Source organism: Pinus tabuliformis, chromosome 8 (assembly GCF_031772625.1).
Source record: "Pinus tabuliformis cultivar Carrire ecotype Pingquan chromosome 8, CPIR1, whole genome shotgun sequence".
NCBI lineage: Eukaryota > Viridiplantae > Streptophyta > Pinopsida > Pinales > Pinaceae > Pinus > Pinus tabuliformis.
Genome location: NC_142294.1, coordinates 1,114,307,415 through 1,114,326,296, shown reverse-complemented (window position 1 = coordinate 1,114,326,296; position 18,882 = coordinate 1,114,307,415). Strand labels below are relative to the sequence as shown.

The 18,882-nt window shown below is 37.5% G+C and overlaps 1 protein-coding gene across 1 annotated transcript in view; it reads right to left on the bottom strand.

Moving 5' to 3' along the window:
* The window catches only part of LOC149239247 (uncharacterized), a 63,067-nt gene extending 49,293 nt beyond the window's left edge, over positions 1 to 13,774 (bottom strand). Inside the window, exon 1 of the mRNA XM_089369807.1 lies at positions 13,492 to 13,774. Within this exon, the coding sequence (XP_089225933.1) occupies positions 13,492 to 13,774 (283 nt within the window). The remainder of the gene's footprint in view (positions 1 to 13,491) is intronic.
* Positions 13,775 to 18,882: the final 5,108 nt, after the last annotated feature.

Sequence of the window (18,882 nt, the reverse complement as noted above, 5' to 3'; positions counted from 1 at the left end):
TTGAAAAATTTAGAAGTAAAATTTATATATTAATTATATAAAATTTGTTAAGGTAATAATTATTAATAAATTGTTTACCAGGTATAGAATAAATAGTGGTGGGTGTACTATTAAGTTACTTCGTGATGTGAAGGTTATTGATTTGAAATTTTATAGGCAAAAATTTAACCATGTTAGTGTGGCATAGGAGAAATGTTATCTCTAGACAATTTTAATAACTTAGATGTCCCTAAATCTTAATTTCCATACCAAAAATTAAACTTATAATCATCTTTTGAAAACATAAACAATTTAATAAAAATTATTAATAAATTACTTTAAAAATAAATTAATAATAAATAACAATAAGCTATTTAATTTACTAATCTTTAGCAACTTACAAGATATAAGTGTTTCTTGAAACATGATATGCACACGTATACGTATAAACACTTTCTTCCCATTAACATTTTTCCAAATACAAAAACACTTTCTTTCATATTATTATTTTTCCAATACGATTTTTTTAAATAAATTTAATTTCATTTTAGTAATTACAAATATCATTAATATTCATTTAAATTTCATATGCATTAATTTGAAATGTATAAAGCTTTTAAAATGGATAATTTTTTTAAGATAAAACACTTTCTTTCATATTATTATTTTTCCAATACGATTTTTTTAAATAAATTTTATTTCATTTTAGTAATTACAAATATCATTAATATTCATTTAAATTTCATATGCATTAATTTGAAATGTATAAAGCTTTTAAAATGGATAATTTTTTTAAGATAAAACACTTTCTTTCATATTATTATTTTTCCAATACGATTTTTTTAAATAAATTTAATTTCATTTTAGTAATTACAAATATCATTAATATTCATTTAAATTTCATATGCATTAATTTGAAATGTATAAAGCTTTTAAAATGGATAGTTTTTTTAAGATAGTAGTATTATTTTTTTGAGGAGAATGAGCATTTATCATTAAAAAAATAAGTAAAAAAAGGTGAATGGGAAATCATTAGAAATAAGAAAGTGTAAAAAAGGTGAATGGGAAATCATTAGAAATAAGAAAGTTCTTATTATGAATACAAATGAAAATGAGGGTAATAAATATAACTTTAAAACACTTTGGATTTTTTTTTTTGGAATTATTGTGGATTTCGACTATATGAAGGTTTTATGTTAAGTTAGATCCTGATTGAAATTGATATTATTTTTTAGTCAAAAATTGGGAGCATGATGAGTCTAAGGTCCCTTACATAGATGGATTCATTTTTATGGTTAGTGTGGAACAAGAAATCCTTTTGTAGAGGGATTGGAGGAATAGCTTCTTTATAAAAATTACTGTTTCTCCTCACATTCGACTTCATAAGACAGACCCTCTTAATTAGTATATTTGAATCGAAATATCTGACATTAATGGTAAGAAGATCTATATCGCAATTTCTTATTTCGCACCTATCAAATCTGCTTTTTACAAGAAAAGCAATATAAATAAAAATTGCCTTTATAATACTCTGAAACAAGATATTCATAGTCTAAGGACCGAAGGTAATATCCTCTTGGTAGGATACTTTAACGTTAGAACTGCAACTAGCCAATCTATTCTTCTAAGTGATGATTCCAACCCTAATCCTCTATGGCTAGATAAGGACCTCGTTTTAGCTAGTAGATACAAAATAAGCTTTGAAGACGTGATCGAGAATTTATTTGATATCGAGTTGGTCGAGCTTTGTAGTTCTCAAGACCTTATAATTTGCAATGGTGTAATTAAGTGGTCAAATTCCATCCAAATGACTTGTATTCTTGGGATTGGGAGTAGTGTCGTGGACATTGCAATATCCAATATCATTGTGTCCAACAAAATTGTAAATTTTGACCTTCTAAATAATCATGAGCCTGAGCTTGATTATAGACCTTTAACCTTAACTCTAAATTTTTCCATGCGAAAGAGCCACATGCAAGAGAATTGTGAGAATCAAAAGCACCTACTTTTCGAGAAAAGTAAAATGGGTCTCTTCTCAAAGGATTGAAATATGGATTTACACCTCTTATCTTATAAATATAGCATTGAAGGCCTCTATCATAATTGTACTACCACCCTCTCTGCTTCTATTAGCAAACCCTATATTGAGGTGTCATATAAAAAGAATAACTAAACTACCAAACCTTGCTATGATAATGATTGTAAAATTGTTAAAAAATAATTAGGGATGCTCCTAATGAATCTTTAAAGCTTGATAAGATAAATATGTACAAAGATATTATTAAAGGCAGGAAATATATTATATAATATAAAGCAAGAGCAATTGTTGCACCTATCTAAATTTGATCATAGAAATCTTTGGAGGACATTTTTAAGTTTTAAAATTAAAGAAAATAATCTAATTCCATCGAAGAACTAAAATTCCTTCCTTAAAAAATATATATTCCCTTAATGCCATGGATACCATTTTGAATGCCCTATAGAGGATGATATTTTTCTTTGGAAGACAATGAGTTTGGGGTTAGGTGACTTGATAACGGGAAAGATAACGATATTGAAGGATACCAAAATAAAAATTAAAAATTAAAAATTAAAAAAAAATAAAGGGAAGACCTAACCTCATCTCTCATATATACAATCTCTTCAATTTGGAAGTGAAATAAGGCTCCCCTAAGTTTTGGACGTAAAGCCTCGTTTTTCATATCATTGAAAGTGGGTATAAAATCATTCCCTCATTTTATAGGACCATTATTATTAGCCACATTTAGCCAAGCATTACAAAACTATTTTGGAAATGAAGATTGGTTTGTGGCTAGAAACCCATGGTAAAAGAGTTAAAGGCCAAGCTAGAGTTAGGAGATATCATTCAATTGTGGACCACCTTGTTACTCTCGGGATCATTGTAGAGGAATGCCATAATCATAAAACTAATATCTTCTATTGTTTTTCTGACTTCAGAAAAACTTTTGACACCATTCCTAGGACAAAATTGTGTAAGAGGCAAGAAAAGATAATGGTTCCTCTCGAGTTTAGGCTTGTTGTGACAAGGCTATACAAGAATGTAATTGTCAATTTTAGGACTACTAAAGGTTGATTAAAATAAATTAAATGCAATATTAGAGTTATGCGAGGATGTCCCTTATCTCTTACCCTTTTTGGAATATACATTGTTAAGAGAGAAGAGTGTTTGAAAGATGCAAGTTGTGTTGACTCTACACTCACTAGTATAGTCACAACTCTTCGCATGTATGCTCATGATATTATTATTTTGGTAATGATCCAATTACAATTTTGGAAAAAAACTAATAATCCTCCATATTTTTTTACTCATATATGGGTATAACTATTAATATTAAACAAAAATAAAGTCATGATAATTAAATCCAAACATATCGCATATGATACTTTCATATATGCCCATAACTACTTGGAGAAAGTTGATTCATACAAATATATTGGAATTAATATCCATCACAAACTCAATTAGAATTATAGCATCAAGAAAAGGATACATGGAGGATGGAAACCTTACTCTAGGCTTGAAAAAAATTGTAAGTCAACAAATATTTAGATATGAGATTTAAAAAACTCCTCTTTGAGACTCTAGTTACTCTTATTATTTTATATGAAGGTGGGGTTTGGAGTTATAGTATCTCTACAGAGCTGTGGAGGAAGATATAACAGATCCAAAAGCAATTTATAGACTACAATCTCGAGATGAGAAGAAATACTCCTTGTCTTGTCCTCCTAATTGATGCAAGCTTTTACCCCATTGAAAGCATCTCTCTAACTATGTATCATATGTATAAAAGTAATTTAAACAATACTGAAGCCAACAATATTCCTAAAATTGTTTCTAACACTACCCAAAACCCCCACCTTCAACTCAAGCAGGTATGGCATAAGGATGTCTAGAATTGGCTAGACCATTGGGGGATAAAGGAGGAGATCATTTCGAAAAATAAGGATAATATTAAAAAAAGTATTACATAAAAATTTAAGCATAATTTTTTGGGTGATAAAGAGTTAGAAGGGAAAAGGAGACTAAGATATCATAAATATGTGACCAACCCCAATCTCGAAAATTAAAAATATATCTCTATATTGACTAATTTTAGGAAGAAAATGAGCATTGCTAAAATTCGAAAATGTCATGAGCTTCATAGTGAAATTAGGCATTGGTCAATTCCAAAAACACCATGGGATGAAATAGTTTGTCACTTTAGTGACACTAAGAGGGTTGAAGTTGAAAAACACTTTCTCTTAAATTTTCCATCTTATACTCACATTCAATCTAATTTTCAAAATATTTGTCACACCACCAACCTTCTTTACTTTTTAAGTCAACAAAACTATGGTGACCTTGGAACACTTCTCTCACTACTTTTTAGCATATAAATAAAATGCTAAATAATTCTCACTAATCTCTTACCTTCTTAAGTCTAATAAACCACATCAATATTAGTAGGAATTAATTATCATCATCATCATTATATATATATATATATATATATATATATATATATATATATATATATATATATATATATATATATATATATATATATATATAAGATATTGATAACATACTTATAATAAATTTTGAAAAAGTTTAATTTGTAAAACTAAATCCTTGATTACACGGGCATCCCCTTTAGGTTCTACAAATTCCATAAGGTTGGCCATGTTTTTAAGAATTTTCCTCTTCCCTTGACCAGGAGGATAGGGAGGAAGAATAAAAAAGTGGACAAAGAGGGGAGAAATAAGGAGGAATTCCAAGGAGACTCAAGCTAGAACTAGTCTCCTCCATAGGACTAGCAGAAAGTGTCAATGGAAACATTGATGGATGAAGATATGAGGTTGCAACCTGTCATGCAACAATCTACTGGGTTGGTTCATAGGGAGACAACCCAAATTTATTTTGGCACTCCTATGATGGGTATTATTCCACTTTCCTTTCCCATTTCGAATCTTATTCACTCTTTTGGTTCTCTTGATATGGTTTCTTCTATCCCTGCTCTATATGTCCCTGTGTCTAGCAATTTTATTTTTAGGTTGAGTATGGGTTCAATTTCGTTTTCCCTCCCCATTTCCCCTACTATATGCTTGAATCCCATTCCTTCCCCCATTAGGACCTTGTCAACATCTTCTAACTCATGATCTCGATACAATATTAGATCAAAGATCAGAAATAAGGATCCTTTGGGGGCTCTAGGGGGGCTTGGGTCCCTCTTCACCCTCTAAGGCAATTAGAAACCTTAGGGGAAGATAATCCTTTATTTCACAAGATAATATTAAAGCCAATCAAGATGTGGCAGGAGTGGTGCAGGCCCCTGTCATTATTCTTCTATGCTTTTCCTTTCCTTCAACTATCGAGACTTGGTTAGTCCCTCCAAAAGATATCCCATTAATGTCCTCCTACTCTAAGAAACTTTGGGTAATAATGATGTGATTGAAATATTGTTGGATTCATTGGCTCCGGGGTGGTTTTTTTTAGCTACTAACACTAAAGGAAGGTAGGGATTTAGTGGTTGGTTTGAATCAAAAAATTGTAAAGCCTATTGGGTCTTGGGGAGTAGATGAGGTTTTGGGAGTCGAACTTTATGTTGTAGGGTTGGGTATGGAGTTGAATATTGTTAATATTTATGGCCCATGCCAGGATAGAATGGCCTTCTGGGAAAGGCTTATGGCGTGATATTTTATGAAAGAAAAAATATTATTTGTGGGGGGGAGATTTGAACTTCTCGATGGGAGCTTCAAAAATATGGGGTCCTCATGCTCATCCCATTCCCCTCTCTTAGATCTTCATTCATCTCTTGGATTCTCACAAATTATGTGATGTGGACCTTGTTAAGTATAAAACTACTTGGAGGAATCAGAGAATTGGTGATGTAATGATTTCCAAAAGGATAGATAAATTTTTGTTAGTTGAAAATTTGTTGGAAAGGCTCCCTCTTTTTTGTCAATGGATGGGTGTGGGGGGATATTATGATCATCACCCCATCTTTTTAGAGTTGAAGGGTGGTTTCAACAAGCCAAATGCCCCGTTCAAATTCAACTTGGTTTAGCTTAAAGATGAATATTTCTAGAATATCATAGTGGAACACTAGATCCCTTTCAATCCTAACAATGGTGTCTCTACTTCAGTCTAGTTTGTTGAAAATATCAAAATAGTAAAAAATACCATTGTGGATTGGTCTATCTCCAAAAAAAAATGGATGAGGAGGTCCTTAAAAATGTTGAATAATAAATGGAGTGGTTTGAATATCTTGAAGGAGGGGTTTATATATCTAAGGAGTCTAAATAAAGGATCATTAAGCTTGAGGACACCAAGAAAAGATTACTAGAAGAAATGGAGGAAACTTGGAGGTTAAAGAGTAGAGCGACTTGGCTAAAAAGTGGGGATAAAAATACAAAAAATTCTAGCAATTCGCAAAGTGGTGACAAGCTATCAATACAATTTGGGTTTTGTATGATCCAAATGGGGGAAAATCCATGACATTTGAAGACTTGGCTAGGCTATGGAATATTCATTTCAAAAATATTTTTAGGGCCCCTTAGAAAGCTTATTTGGTTGAGGTTATAGTGTTGGCATAGAACTTTCCCAGGTTCACAAATGATGAATTCAATCATTCTACTATGGAGATGGTCTCTGAGGAATATCTTCAGAAGATTCTACATAGTTTCCAATGGGACAAGAGCGCCTTGAAGCTTGATGAGTAGCCAGTAGAATTTTTCTTTGAGTTTTTTGAATTTTTAGGGGTATACCTACTAAGGATGGTTGAAAAGTGCAAACTATCAAGGCGAATATATGATGTGTTCAATTCTACCTCATCCCAAAGAATGATTCTCTACATACTTTTGACAAATATAGACCTATTTCTTTGTGTAACAATATTTACAAAATCATTGCAAAAATCCTTGCTTCCAAACTAAAGTCGGTTCTGTCATGGAATATCTCAAAGGAGCAGTTTGTTTTTTTGGAGCGAAGGCCAAATCATAAGGCTATTGGGGTAGCTCAGGAAGGTCAACACAGTCTAAAGACTAAGAAATTAAAAGGTATGGTGCTTAAAATATGCCTATCAAAGGAATATTACAAGGTCAGTTGGATCTACCTTAAAATACTCATGACTCACCTTGGATTTGAGGTAAGCTTCATTAACTGGGTCATGTGTTGTATTACTTATGTATATTTTGTAGTGATCATAAATGGGTCTCCCTCTACCTTATTTCATGTTGAACGTGGACTTCATTAGGGTCGTTGTTGGCACAAAAGTGACATCAGGGAAAGACCCTAGGTTCAGGCGCAGAGGGCCAACAATGGTTCGTTGTAGTCTAGGACAACACTGGCATTTTCACCTTACCCAATGGATAAGGAGTCTCACCCGAGGCGTGCCGCGATCGGAAGTAAGAAGGGTTCAGCATAGGGTCAGGGATATATCAACCATTAGTATGTAAGTGGCTTTATGCATATACTCAGGCTAACATTATATTAATCATTACAATGAATCTACCATGTGCATAGACTTGCAGTGCATTCAAAATTTTAGTAGGTCCATATAACATAAGAAAATACACACATCATACCAAGAAACCAGTCTAGTTCTTCATTCATCTTAATTCAATAGGATAGCAATACATGATACATTGGCCTCAGCCACAAATAACTATATGAAATACCCAATTACATGACCCGACTGCCTGCAACAAACTTAACCTATTTCTCAACTACTTCTCCAGTCTTCAGTTCGGATGCTCTGAGAGCTCGCACCCTCCTCGTTGTTCGTCCATGACTAGAACACTACAACCAATCCATAAAGCCTCAACCAACACCTTTCTCATTGTGGCTTTCTCCTTTTTTATTCCTTCTACCACTTGCACTGCCAGTTCTCACTCGGCTATTTCTTTCCTTGGTTGCCTCTCGTCCGCCTTGTCCACTCGGCTGCCCCTACTTTCTGTTGATACCTCGCAGCAACCCTCCCGCAACTGCCTATTCCTGTCTTCCACCCCAACTGTCTTTTCCGTAACCTACCATTACTGACACCACCCGTTTCCTCTTCTTTATATCTTCAAAATCAAAACGAAGGCACCAAAAAGCCTCGGCCACAATTCTTTGACTCCTCCTCGAGTCAATTCATTTTGAGCTCTGCGGGTCCTGTTGGTGTCTCAGTAGGTACTTCTGTCAGTGATTGCTCTGGTTCTGCCAGCTAATGAGCTAATGCTCTCGTTGTCTCGGTTGTCATTTGCTAGGTGGTTTCTTCTCCCATTGTGCCTTCTTCCAAGTGATGTCCTTCTTTTCCAAATGAAGGCCCCAACTCAAGAACAACAGTGGTCGTTTGTTGCTTGAATTCATTATATTTATGGAGGGAATATTCCCATCCAACAATGATCATGTCAACCTATTGAGTGAAGTCTTCAGCTGTGTTGGACATTAATTCGGTTGGATTTTTACTCTGCAGACAGTCCCACTTTTCTTCACTGTTGTTGCAGACTTATTTCAGAGCCAGTACCTGTAATCGAACCAGTGGATGTAGGTATCTTATCAGCTTTTTGGTTTTCGCTGATTCTTCTTCAATCTAACCAACCTGTGCTTGAATGGCGACGATCTGCTCATCAATATTCTAGAGTTGGTTGGAATCCATGCATTCTCTCCTACTGGAAAATAGTATTTGTAGTTGCTCTCTCATAGGGTACACTAACTGATTCTTCAACGCAAGGCTTCTCGGCCAGTCGTGAACTCTATCCATCAGAGCATACCCTTCTTCTAGTGCCTTAGTGAGAGCTTTCTTCTTGGCTGCCACTTCACTGATATTTCCATCTATTGTTCTAGCATATATTACGACTAGGTCTTGCAACGTTTATCTTCTTGTTTCTAGCTTCTTCTTCATATCAATGTTGGTTGCCACCAGATTTGAACATGCTACTTGAATGCGATCGCAAAAAATCACCAGTCTGTAGGTTTTAATTTCCTTTGGAGCTTCCATGTTGGCATCTTTCATCATTGGCCAAAGTGACCAAAACTTCTCTATTACCTAATCAACCTGCGCATGCAAATCTGTATTGGCTTGTCACAGTTGATCTCTTTCCTGTGTTACTTCTTGTAGCTCTTGTTTTTGCTTCTCATGCTCCTTGGCTAGATCATCATGTATTCTTTCAATTATTTGTGTTGCTTGTTGAATAAATGAAAACAGTTGTGCCGAGGACCAGTGTTGCAGGGTGTCGGTCTGCATTGTGCTTGATTCTGGAAAATTTTACTAAATTGGTAGGCCACTGGTAATGGATTTCTCAAAATGGGAGGTGGGAGAATGAACTGGTTATGATTGTGGGGTGAACTAGGGAGTGGGAGGAACGATATTAGGGTTAGGGACCACCGGGAAACTTATAGGGAATAATGGATGGTACGATTCACCCCCCTTTCTTACGGAAGGGTTATGGTTGGTCCTTTCTCCTATAGTGGGTCTGACCCAAAAAGTAAAGAGACTAGCGAGGTCTATTGGGTGCCACTGCTAGAGGTGGCCCCTCTAAATTGCTATGTTGAATCGAGCTCCATATCTGCAGTCGCTAGTCTTGTGCCGGAGAAGATGGTTTCCAACAGGGTTGCGGAGGTAGAGGTCGTGTGGGGAGAAGATTCCCGCAACTGAGGTGGAATGGTAGAGGGATTTGTGGGAATTTCTTCAACAATAGGGGATGCAAATACTGATTATCCGACCTCATTAGTAAGGTGTAAAATGTGAATTTTTGGGGTATTTCTTGGCTTCTTAACTGCCAGGGTCCTAACTATTCTTTTCTTTTTGAGTTTCGGGATTGTTGGCTGAGATGGGGTTCTAGTGTCACCGGTGGGAATTGCCATAGCCAGCGGAGTTGTAATTATTGGTGAAAACATAGTAGAACCTTGAAATTGAATGGGTTGGTTAGACTCACCTGATTGTTCATCAAAGCTTGCGATCATTTGCCTTATCGCAAACATTTGTTGTTCCATTTGCAGCACCATTATGTGTATATCTTCTTTAGCTGACCTCTTTCTATTGCTTTCTCCTGCTTGCGACTGTGGCTTTAATCCACCAAATAGATATCGGTACTTTCCCTCTGTAATCTCACATGCAACCCTCGGCCACGATCCAATCTTGCTATGGAGTGTTGCTTCACTCAAAACAAATTTTTGTGGCCTCATATTGAAGGTGTCAAGATGGACACACCGAGATCGAAGGTAAGTGTGCCCATGTGAGGCTCCAAACCATATTTCTTTGGACAACTCATTCAGAAGTGGTTTGGGTATTCTCTATGTTGACCTAATTGTAATCGGCATCAACTCATACCATTCAGTGAAAGATACCTCATTAACTTCTTTACTTCTTGGGTCCCCCGAAGCTCTCCATGGTTCATACCAGAGCACTAATGGTTGTCCTTCAGTAATTTGCATCATATCCCTCCCCCTTGGTGACCTCCATTTCCACATCACCAGAGAAATCAGTATGCATCCAGACAAGAAATTGGTACTCTGCTTGTAGATATCTTCACATGCATTGAAGAGCTCATTTAGTATGAAAGCAAACTCGTTGAGCACTTTTCCATTGCAGCAGTGCTCCGCAACCAAAATTGCATCTAGAGTGAACTAATTTCTTGCAAAGCGTCTCATTTTTTTCCTACTATGATGTAGTAGGAGAACCTTATCACAATTTTGTTGATCATGTCAATTTTGGCTCCCCTTCCGTCGTGCTTCGTTCCATATTTTGCATAATAATCATCTTCTCCCTGCTTCTTTGTTATTTTCGTTCTTGCCTCGAATGTTGCGTTCGTCGCATTTCCTCTTGCTGATAGCACTATGAGACGATGGATATCATCTACGTGAATTGGGTACTCCTTGTCGAGCCACAGGGATCCCCCATGCATTCTGTTGGCTAGTCATTTTGTACACTGCATTACAGTCAGTTGAGTGTCGAAGACCAGCAAACTTCTCAAATTGATCAGCATCAAACTTCTCAAATTGTTTCTCTTGTGCCATCTTCTAAATTTATTCTGTATAGACATCCCTTTTAGCATTGGAAACTGTAAATAATTAGTAAGGTCATTGTCAACCAAGGTATATTTTTTATAATTTCCATACAGGTTTTCCAATAGTGTAATTCTCTCATCTAGTTTATCCCTTGGGACTGAAATAATTCCCTTTGCTATTGCTCTGCGCCTTTTATAGACAATGGTCACTTGATACTTCGAACTTCTACACTTCTGATGTTGTTGTTCTTTAGAGCAGAATTGGATTTTCTCTACTACCTGCACTTGAAATTATGTAGCTTCTTGCATTGTCATGCAAATTAAGTAGCCAAACATGACACGTCATTTCCTGACTGGACTTTGGCAACTAATTACTATGGCAACTTTCCCCATGTATCCTAACTATGCTTTGCTGCCATCAACTGAAGTCTGACCTGGACCTAACATTTCTGACGTGGACTGGGGAAGGACAAAGTGGGTCACATGGCTTAATAACTTTGTCATAATGGAGGGTATTTATTAGCCAAATTTGTTCCTAACAGGAAAATATTTTATGGCTTCCACTTGAAAATTTCATTATTAGTTAGTTATTATGGAAATGACTACTCGTACGGCGGAAAGGACGGACAAAGCGTGTGACTATTAAGACTAAAAAAGAGTCTGCCTACGTGTGACTTTTAAGTCTACCTAACCCCCCCAACCACAAATGGGTTGCAGTATCATGACATTTTTTCCACAACCTTATTGATGCTTTTGCTTATTATTGCTAAAAGATGATATAATACATAAAATTCAAATGATTATTGGAATGACTTTGCTAACTTTTATTAACTACTACCTACTTGCGGACTCGTTTCTAAGACTCCCTTAACTTGATAGTGTGGTTTTTGGCATGTGGAAGGTTTTCAGGTGTGCGTCGTTTACCCATTCATGTAGCATTTCTCCATCCAGTTGCGCCAACCTTACTGCTCTAGAATCTTTGATTTCTGCAACTATAAATGGGCACAACCAGTGCATCTGCAACTTATCCGGGAATTTTTGGAACTTGCTGTCGTATAATAATGTTTGATCTCCAACTTGGAATGTATTCTTTCTGATATGTCTGTCATGCGATATTTTTGCCTTCTTTTCTCTACTGAATAGTGAAATTCAGCCAAGAATCGGGATTCATCAAGTTCCATCAGTTGATTCAGTCTTTCTCTTAATGCTACATCATTTGTCACCTTTGTTGCTTGAGAAATAAGCATGTTGGGCACTATGAACTCTACTGGGACTACTGCTTCCTTCCCATATACTAGCTGAAATGGTATTTGTTTATGAAGTATTTTCACTGTTGTTCTATATGCCCATAGAGTTGCGGGTACACACTCGTCCCATTCGTCCCTATTAACTTATACAATTTTTGTGAGACCTTTCTCCATTATTTATTGAATGCCTCAATAGTCTCATTGGCCTATGTATGGTATGGACTACTTTTATGATGTTGAATCATAAAGTTCTTGAGAAGAGACTCAATAATTTAATTAACTAAATGTGTTCCTTGATCGCTTGTCAGGCTTTTTAGGCATCCAAATCTTGAAATTATATTTTCAAAAATGAACCTTGCAGCAATGTCAGTTGTATAGCCTTTGACTGGTGTTGCTTCTGCCCATCTGGTGACATATTCTGTATCTGTTAATATGTATCTTGCATGTGAGTGTCACATTGGTGGTGTTATGGGTCCGATGAAATCTTTTGCCCACTTCTCGAAGATTTGCACTTTATGAACTCGACTTAAGGGGAGTTCATCCTGTCGTGAAGGCTTCCCAACCCTATGACAGACATCACAATTCTTAGCATATTCCTTAGAATGCTTGTGGAGGGCTAGCCACCATAATCCTGCATGTAGTATCTTTATTTAGGTGGATTTTCCTCCTACATGGCCTCCCACAATCCCAGCGTGACATTTCCAAAGCAAATCTTCTCTTTCGTGTCGAAGTATGCAGCGTCTCAGGACTTGATCCAGGCCCATTTTATAGAGATGTCTTGCGATTAGTTGATAGTCTATTGCCCTTACTATTAGATGTCACTTCTGCGTTGGTGTATACCCCTCCGAGTAGTGCCCTGTTGTTAATAGCCCAACAATTTCTTCTAGGTAATCCAAAACTTCTTATATTATGAATAAGTCAGCATCAGTTAGTTGATCATCTAATGACCCTTCTTTCTCTCCAGTCTCCAGTCGTGATAGATGATCTGGCCCTACATTCAGTCTTTCGGGTTTGATGACTACCTCGAAAGTGAATTCTTGGAAGAGTAATAACCAACAGCATATTCTGCCTTCTAACACTGGTTTGTTCACTAAATACTTTAGTGTTGAATGATCTGTGAAAAAATTAAATGGAGCTCCCGACAAGTAATACCTGAATTTTTGTAGAGAGTAAACCATGGTCAGTGCCTCCCTCTCTGTTGTCGTATAGTTCCTTTCTGCAGTTGACAATTTCCTACTGGCATAGTACACTGGGTGATCCATATTTCTCTCACCTGGTTGCACTAATACTGCTCCTAGCGCAATCCCTGATGCATCAATATGTACATGAAATGTCTTGTTCCAATCTGGGTACACAAGGATTGGAGCACTTACCAGTTTCTCTTTCAACTTATTCAATGTTGCTTGACAGTCCTCCGTCCAAGTGAATACTTCCGTCCTCTTCAATAACCTCTCCACCGGGGCTGTAATTGATGCATAATTCCTAATGAACCGCCAGTAATACCCTGTATGGCCCAGAGTGGACCGAAGTTGCTTTACATTGTGTGGTGGTTCCATGTTAGTGATTAACACAACCTTTGTGAGGTCTACACACACTCCGTCTTTGCAAACAATGTGGCCCAGTAACATTCCAAATGGAACGCAAAGATGCACTTCTTTAGGTTGAAGGAAATTTGCAACTGTTGACTTCTTTCAAACATGACCCTTAGTAAGCTTGTGTGTTTCTTCAGCAGACTATATATTGTCCAGTCATCCATGTACGCTTCCAAGAACTTGTGAATATAGTCTCGGAATGCAGCTATATCAATCCTTGAGAAGACAGTAGGTGTGTTCTTCAAACCAAATGGCATTACATGGTAAGCATATGACCCCCATTCGGTGGTGAACGTTGTCTTCCTCTTGTCCTCTTCTACTATTCAGACCCGATGGTAGCCCAAGAATCCATCCATGAATGAATATGCCTCATTTCCCACTACATTGTCCAGGACTTCATCGCTAAAGGGTGTTGGAAAGGGATCATGCACACATGCATTTATCAGGTTTTGATAATCAACATAGACTCTCATCTTTGTCACGTCTTTCTTGTTTTGTATTACTATCATATTGATCCATTCCACTTCGTCTACTAGAAATATAATCCCATCTTCTAGCATTTTTTCCATCTCCCTCAAAACCTTTTCTTTCACTCTGGGGTTTAACCTATATTCCATGTGCTTCACTGGATGGGCATCTAGTTTCAAAACAATCTTTATCTCCCCTATGTCCCATTTTATCCCTTTTAGCTTAGCTATCGATGCTGGGAAAAAATATTGATATTCTTGCAACAGGTCAAAAATCTCTTTTGTTATCTGTTCATCCCAATAATCCCCAACAGATGCCATTTTGGGTTTATCTTCTGTTCCAATATTTTTCTTTCTCAATCTCATCGGTAGTAGGTGTGCGCCTTCTCCTACAGAACTTTCTTGTATATCCCTTTCCCCTTCTATTTCCTCAAACGTCAGATGTCTCAATCCTTCTAACCCATCTTCATGTGGTTCTGCATCTACCTTGTCGCAAGCCATATATTCTAGAGAACTTATGTCATAAAGATACTATAAGAACTTTTCACCAATGAAACCTTCCCATAACTGTCCCGAGGTGAACATGATTCTTTTAATAGCATATAATGTCTCATTCATGTGTTGATCATCATCCTTGAATGAGAAGTTGTTGATGAACTGAGTAGCCATGGCATTCCAATCCATTGTTTGTTTACAGAGATTCTCTTGTATGTACCAAGCTTGCTGGATGGTACCTAGGGTATGTATAAATACATGCACCCAAAGTTCTTTCAGAATCCTTTCTCTTTCCCAATTTTCTATGCAATCTTCTAAATGCTTCTTAGGATCTGAATTACCTCTATATTTCACTCTATTTTGTTGGTGATCTTCTTCTTGACTGAACCTCTCTCTCATGGCTCGCTTTATAGTTCCCCATTCACGCAACATGTTGTAGTGCATCCTCCACCACCTTGCTGATGTGCGAGTAACGCAATATCTAGCAATGGAACCTTATGACCTTCTCTCACTTCTTTGTCTAATTTGTTTAAGAAAATGTCTATTGGTTCAATACCATGGAATTTTGGATCGTTGATTACCTCTGTCCCTATCAATTTTATCCTGCCTAACTTTGCACAGTGTCTGGTATCAATTTCATATCCCCCTTGCTGCCATGCATCCCACGCGGCTTCTGAACTAGCTTCTGAGCTCTGAATACTCCTCCATCTAACAGATCCTCCTACTGTAGGATTTATATAATCCTCTCTCTTACCTATTGTTAGTGTGTATAGTTGGTCTAGCATTCCCGACTCGTCCCTGTCATCTACAGGTTTCACGAACCCAGGTCCTTGATATGGGTCCAAGGGTTGTATCACCCACATTCCTTCTACTTCAAATATCATTAGTTCTTTGTTCAGTTCGATGCCAACATAGTTTTCATAGGCCTAGTCGATCCCAAGGAGTGCTGGATATGGGTCCTTATCACCCATTATGTCAATTACTTCAAATTCAGTGTATGTCCTTACTCTCACCACATCCACCTCTACGTTTTCCAACCTTCCAATAGGTAGGATACAGTACTGATTTTCCATCCTCAATTGTATCGGTGAATACTTCAGTTGCAGCTTCCCCATCACCTCCCATGTTTTCCTGGGCAGAATGTTTACATCCAACCCCAGGTCCAGCATCGTGTCTTTGATCTGGAATCTTGCAACCTAAGCATTGATTCAGAATTCCTTTCTACTTCTCTTTTTATTCCACTGCACTCTTCTTGTATGCCTTTCTGGTAAGTTGGCAGATGGTAGTTCTCCTTCCTCTTCATCTTCTAGCAATGTTTCTTTTAAACTTTTGCACAATTCCTTCAACATGTGCTCATCCTCAACGATCTATAGAAATAATTTAAACCATTCCTCTATCGGGTGACTATTGTTGAGTGCATGGTTATTCTGTTTCTGTTTTTCTTTCTCCTTTATCTCAATCATCCCTTTAAACAATTTAGCTACCTGTTGACAATAATATTTTTGTTGCATGGGCTTGTACGATTTCTTTGAGGATACTGCCTTAACGATCGAGGGTGGGTCCACCATACCCCGATCTTCCCCAGTCTTCTTTCCTCCTCTTGTAACTATATTTATGTTAGTTACAGGAAGATCATTGTTTGTAGGAGGTTCAACATTAATCAGGTTATCCCCTCTCTGTGTAGTCCTTTCCTCCCACTTTGCGATGAGCTATGGGCAATCCTCCATGGTGTGCATATTGATTCTGCATTACGAACACCATGGTCTCCTAGGGAGCAGACATTCCCTGGAGACATGCACCTCTTGGTCACAGTTATAGCACCTTACAGGACCTCTTCCTCCCACTCTTCCTCCTCTCCCATTTCCTCCTCGTCCTCCCCTGTTGGACTCATTGATTCTAAATGTCGATCTGTCCAGTCGTTCTACTAAAGCATCCAATGCCTTACACTAGTTAGTTTGATGTGTTGTATATGCACAAAACTTACAATAGATGTTATTAGGGACATTGGAGTACTTTTCTAATATTGGGCACATCCCTGGTATATGTCTGTACATCCTACAGATTTCACAGTATTCTTGATTATTCCGTCTCAGGGAATTTCCTTGTGCCCCTACTACCGCAACTCCTGCTATTGGCAAGGTTCTTGATGGTCCTGCAATCCCCCCTGAATAGTTAATTCCTCGCAACCTTGGACATTCTATGGCAACATGTCCCTCCACCATGCAGTGTGTGAACCATACATTAGGTCTAGTTGGTCGAACTAGTTATAGATCCTTCAGTATCTCCATTAAGTTGGCAATCTGATTTGGGAAGCCCATAATTGATGGATCCTGCAATCCCGCCCCACCCCCCCCCCCCCCCCCACCAATATTCATGCGGGTATCCAACCATGGCCTCTATATGTGACGCTTATTCTAAAGCATCCTAGAGAGTCCCGATCTTTTGTTGCGTCAACGACGTTCTTGTAAGGGGTAAGAGCACCTTGATGAACCAGTCTCTTTGGTGATTAGTATCTAGGGTGTAACTCAGCTTTGCAATAACATCTTTAAATCTTTGCAATAGTTCCCAAGCAGTTTTGAATTCCTTCTTATTGATTTCCCATAGCTCCGATAACCCTTGCTAGTCAGTCTAGGGTACTTTGAATTCTTGCATGAAACCTCTCTTGATTTCATCTACTGTGGGATTCTCGTTCTGTTCTGCCCATTTTATAAACCAATGCAGAGCTCTCTCCCTATACATGGTCTATAATTCAATTGATTTATAATTGTTTGGTGTTTGACGTGCTCTCCATATAGCTTCACAGAGATACCCGTGTTGTTCTACGTCTTCATTTCCTCTGCCCACAAACTCTGGGTATGATTCTGCCATGTTTATTTGAGTATGCACCAACAATACAAATCCTTTGGTTTCAGGATGTTAAGATCCTTGCAGTCCCAGATTACTAATATCACTAATTCCCTGTTGTTTACCATATTGAAACTGGCCTTATATTTCTCACATATGTTGTGTACTCGTATCGCTTTAGCTAATTTAGCAACAATTTTTTTCTAGATTATTGTAAGGCACCAGGGGAATGTCGGGAGGAATACTACCTGTACCTTAGGGATATTGTTGTTGACATCTTGTGGATGTTTCACCTTCGGTAAATAACCTTCTCATGACGTTACCCATTTCCTCTTCTCTTTCCTATTCATGACTTCTCGACATATGTCCCTCCACTATCTTTCCCGCAACCTGTAAGGAAGAACCCTCTTTATTATCCTAGATTTTGTCTTTTTAATCGCCATCCTTATCTTGTCCTACATCTTCTTTTATTCTCTCTCCCTCTTCTAAGCTCCTCGACACCGCTCCTACTTGGTGGGGTCCCATTCTCCTCTTCTTCAAATTCTAAACCACTCTCACCTACCACTTGTCAGTTAACAATGCTCTCCTCTGTGCCCTAACGTCTCTAGCTTTCCGCAATTCTTCTACATCCATTCCTTCAACAACATCTCTATTCCCCAAATTGTAGCATCCTCCCCTTAGGTCCTTCCCCTAAAACTGGGGTTTTATGCTACCATCGTTGTTGTAGGTGAGGGTAGCAACCTTTCTTCTACCATGAACATCTAAATCCACAACGACACTTCCCTCACCAACCTTCCTCTTAATCCTGACTCAAACACCACTTCGGCCCTTGAAAAGGATTGATAATTCTCCACGGAAAACTTGACTATGTACCCCTCCACTGTAGTCTGTACCCAAAAGTCAAATGCCCTTGTCAGATCGCTATCCAAATGTTGAATGGATATAAGGTCTGAAGGAGTCCAGTCGCGATGAGTTGACATTGTTCCTTCTAATAAACTCTGCACTTTTAGCCTTCTTAACCAATTATACAAGTCTTCTAGAAACTTCCATTAGAAGACCTCATATTGGTCACTCACAACCCCAGCGTACAAAGTCTCTCTACTCACTTTGGAAATCGGTTGACCCTTTTGAATAGCTTGTTTTGATATAAATTGATCTACCCTTTTATTCCACCAATATCTAATCTCTTTCCTGAATATCCTCGACACCATATTCCGAACCGGTTCTTGTAACTTCAAGTCCCAGAAATGGAACCATTTGTTGGCA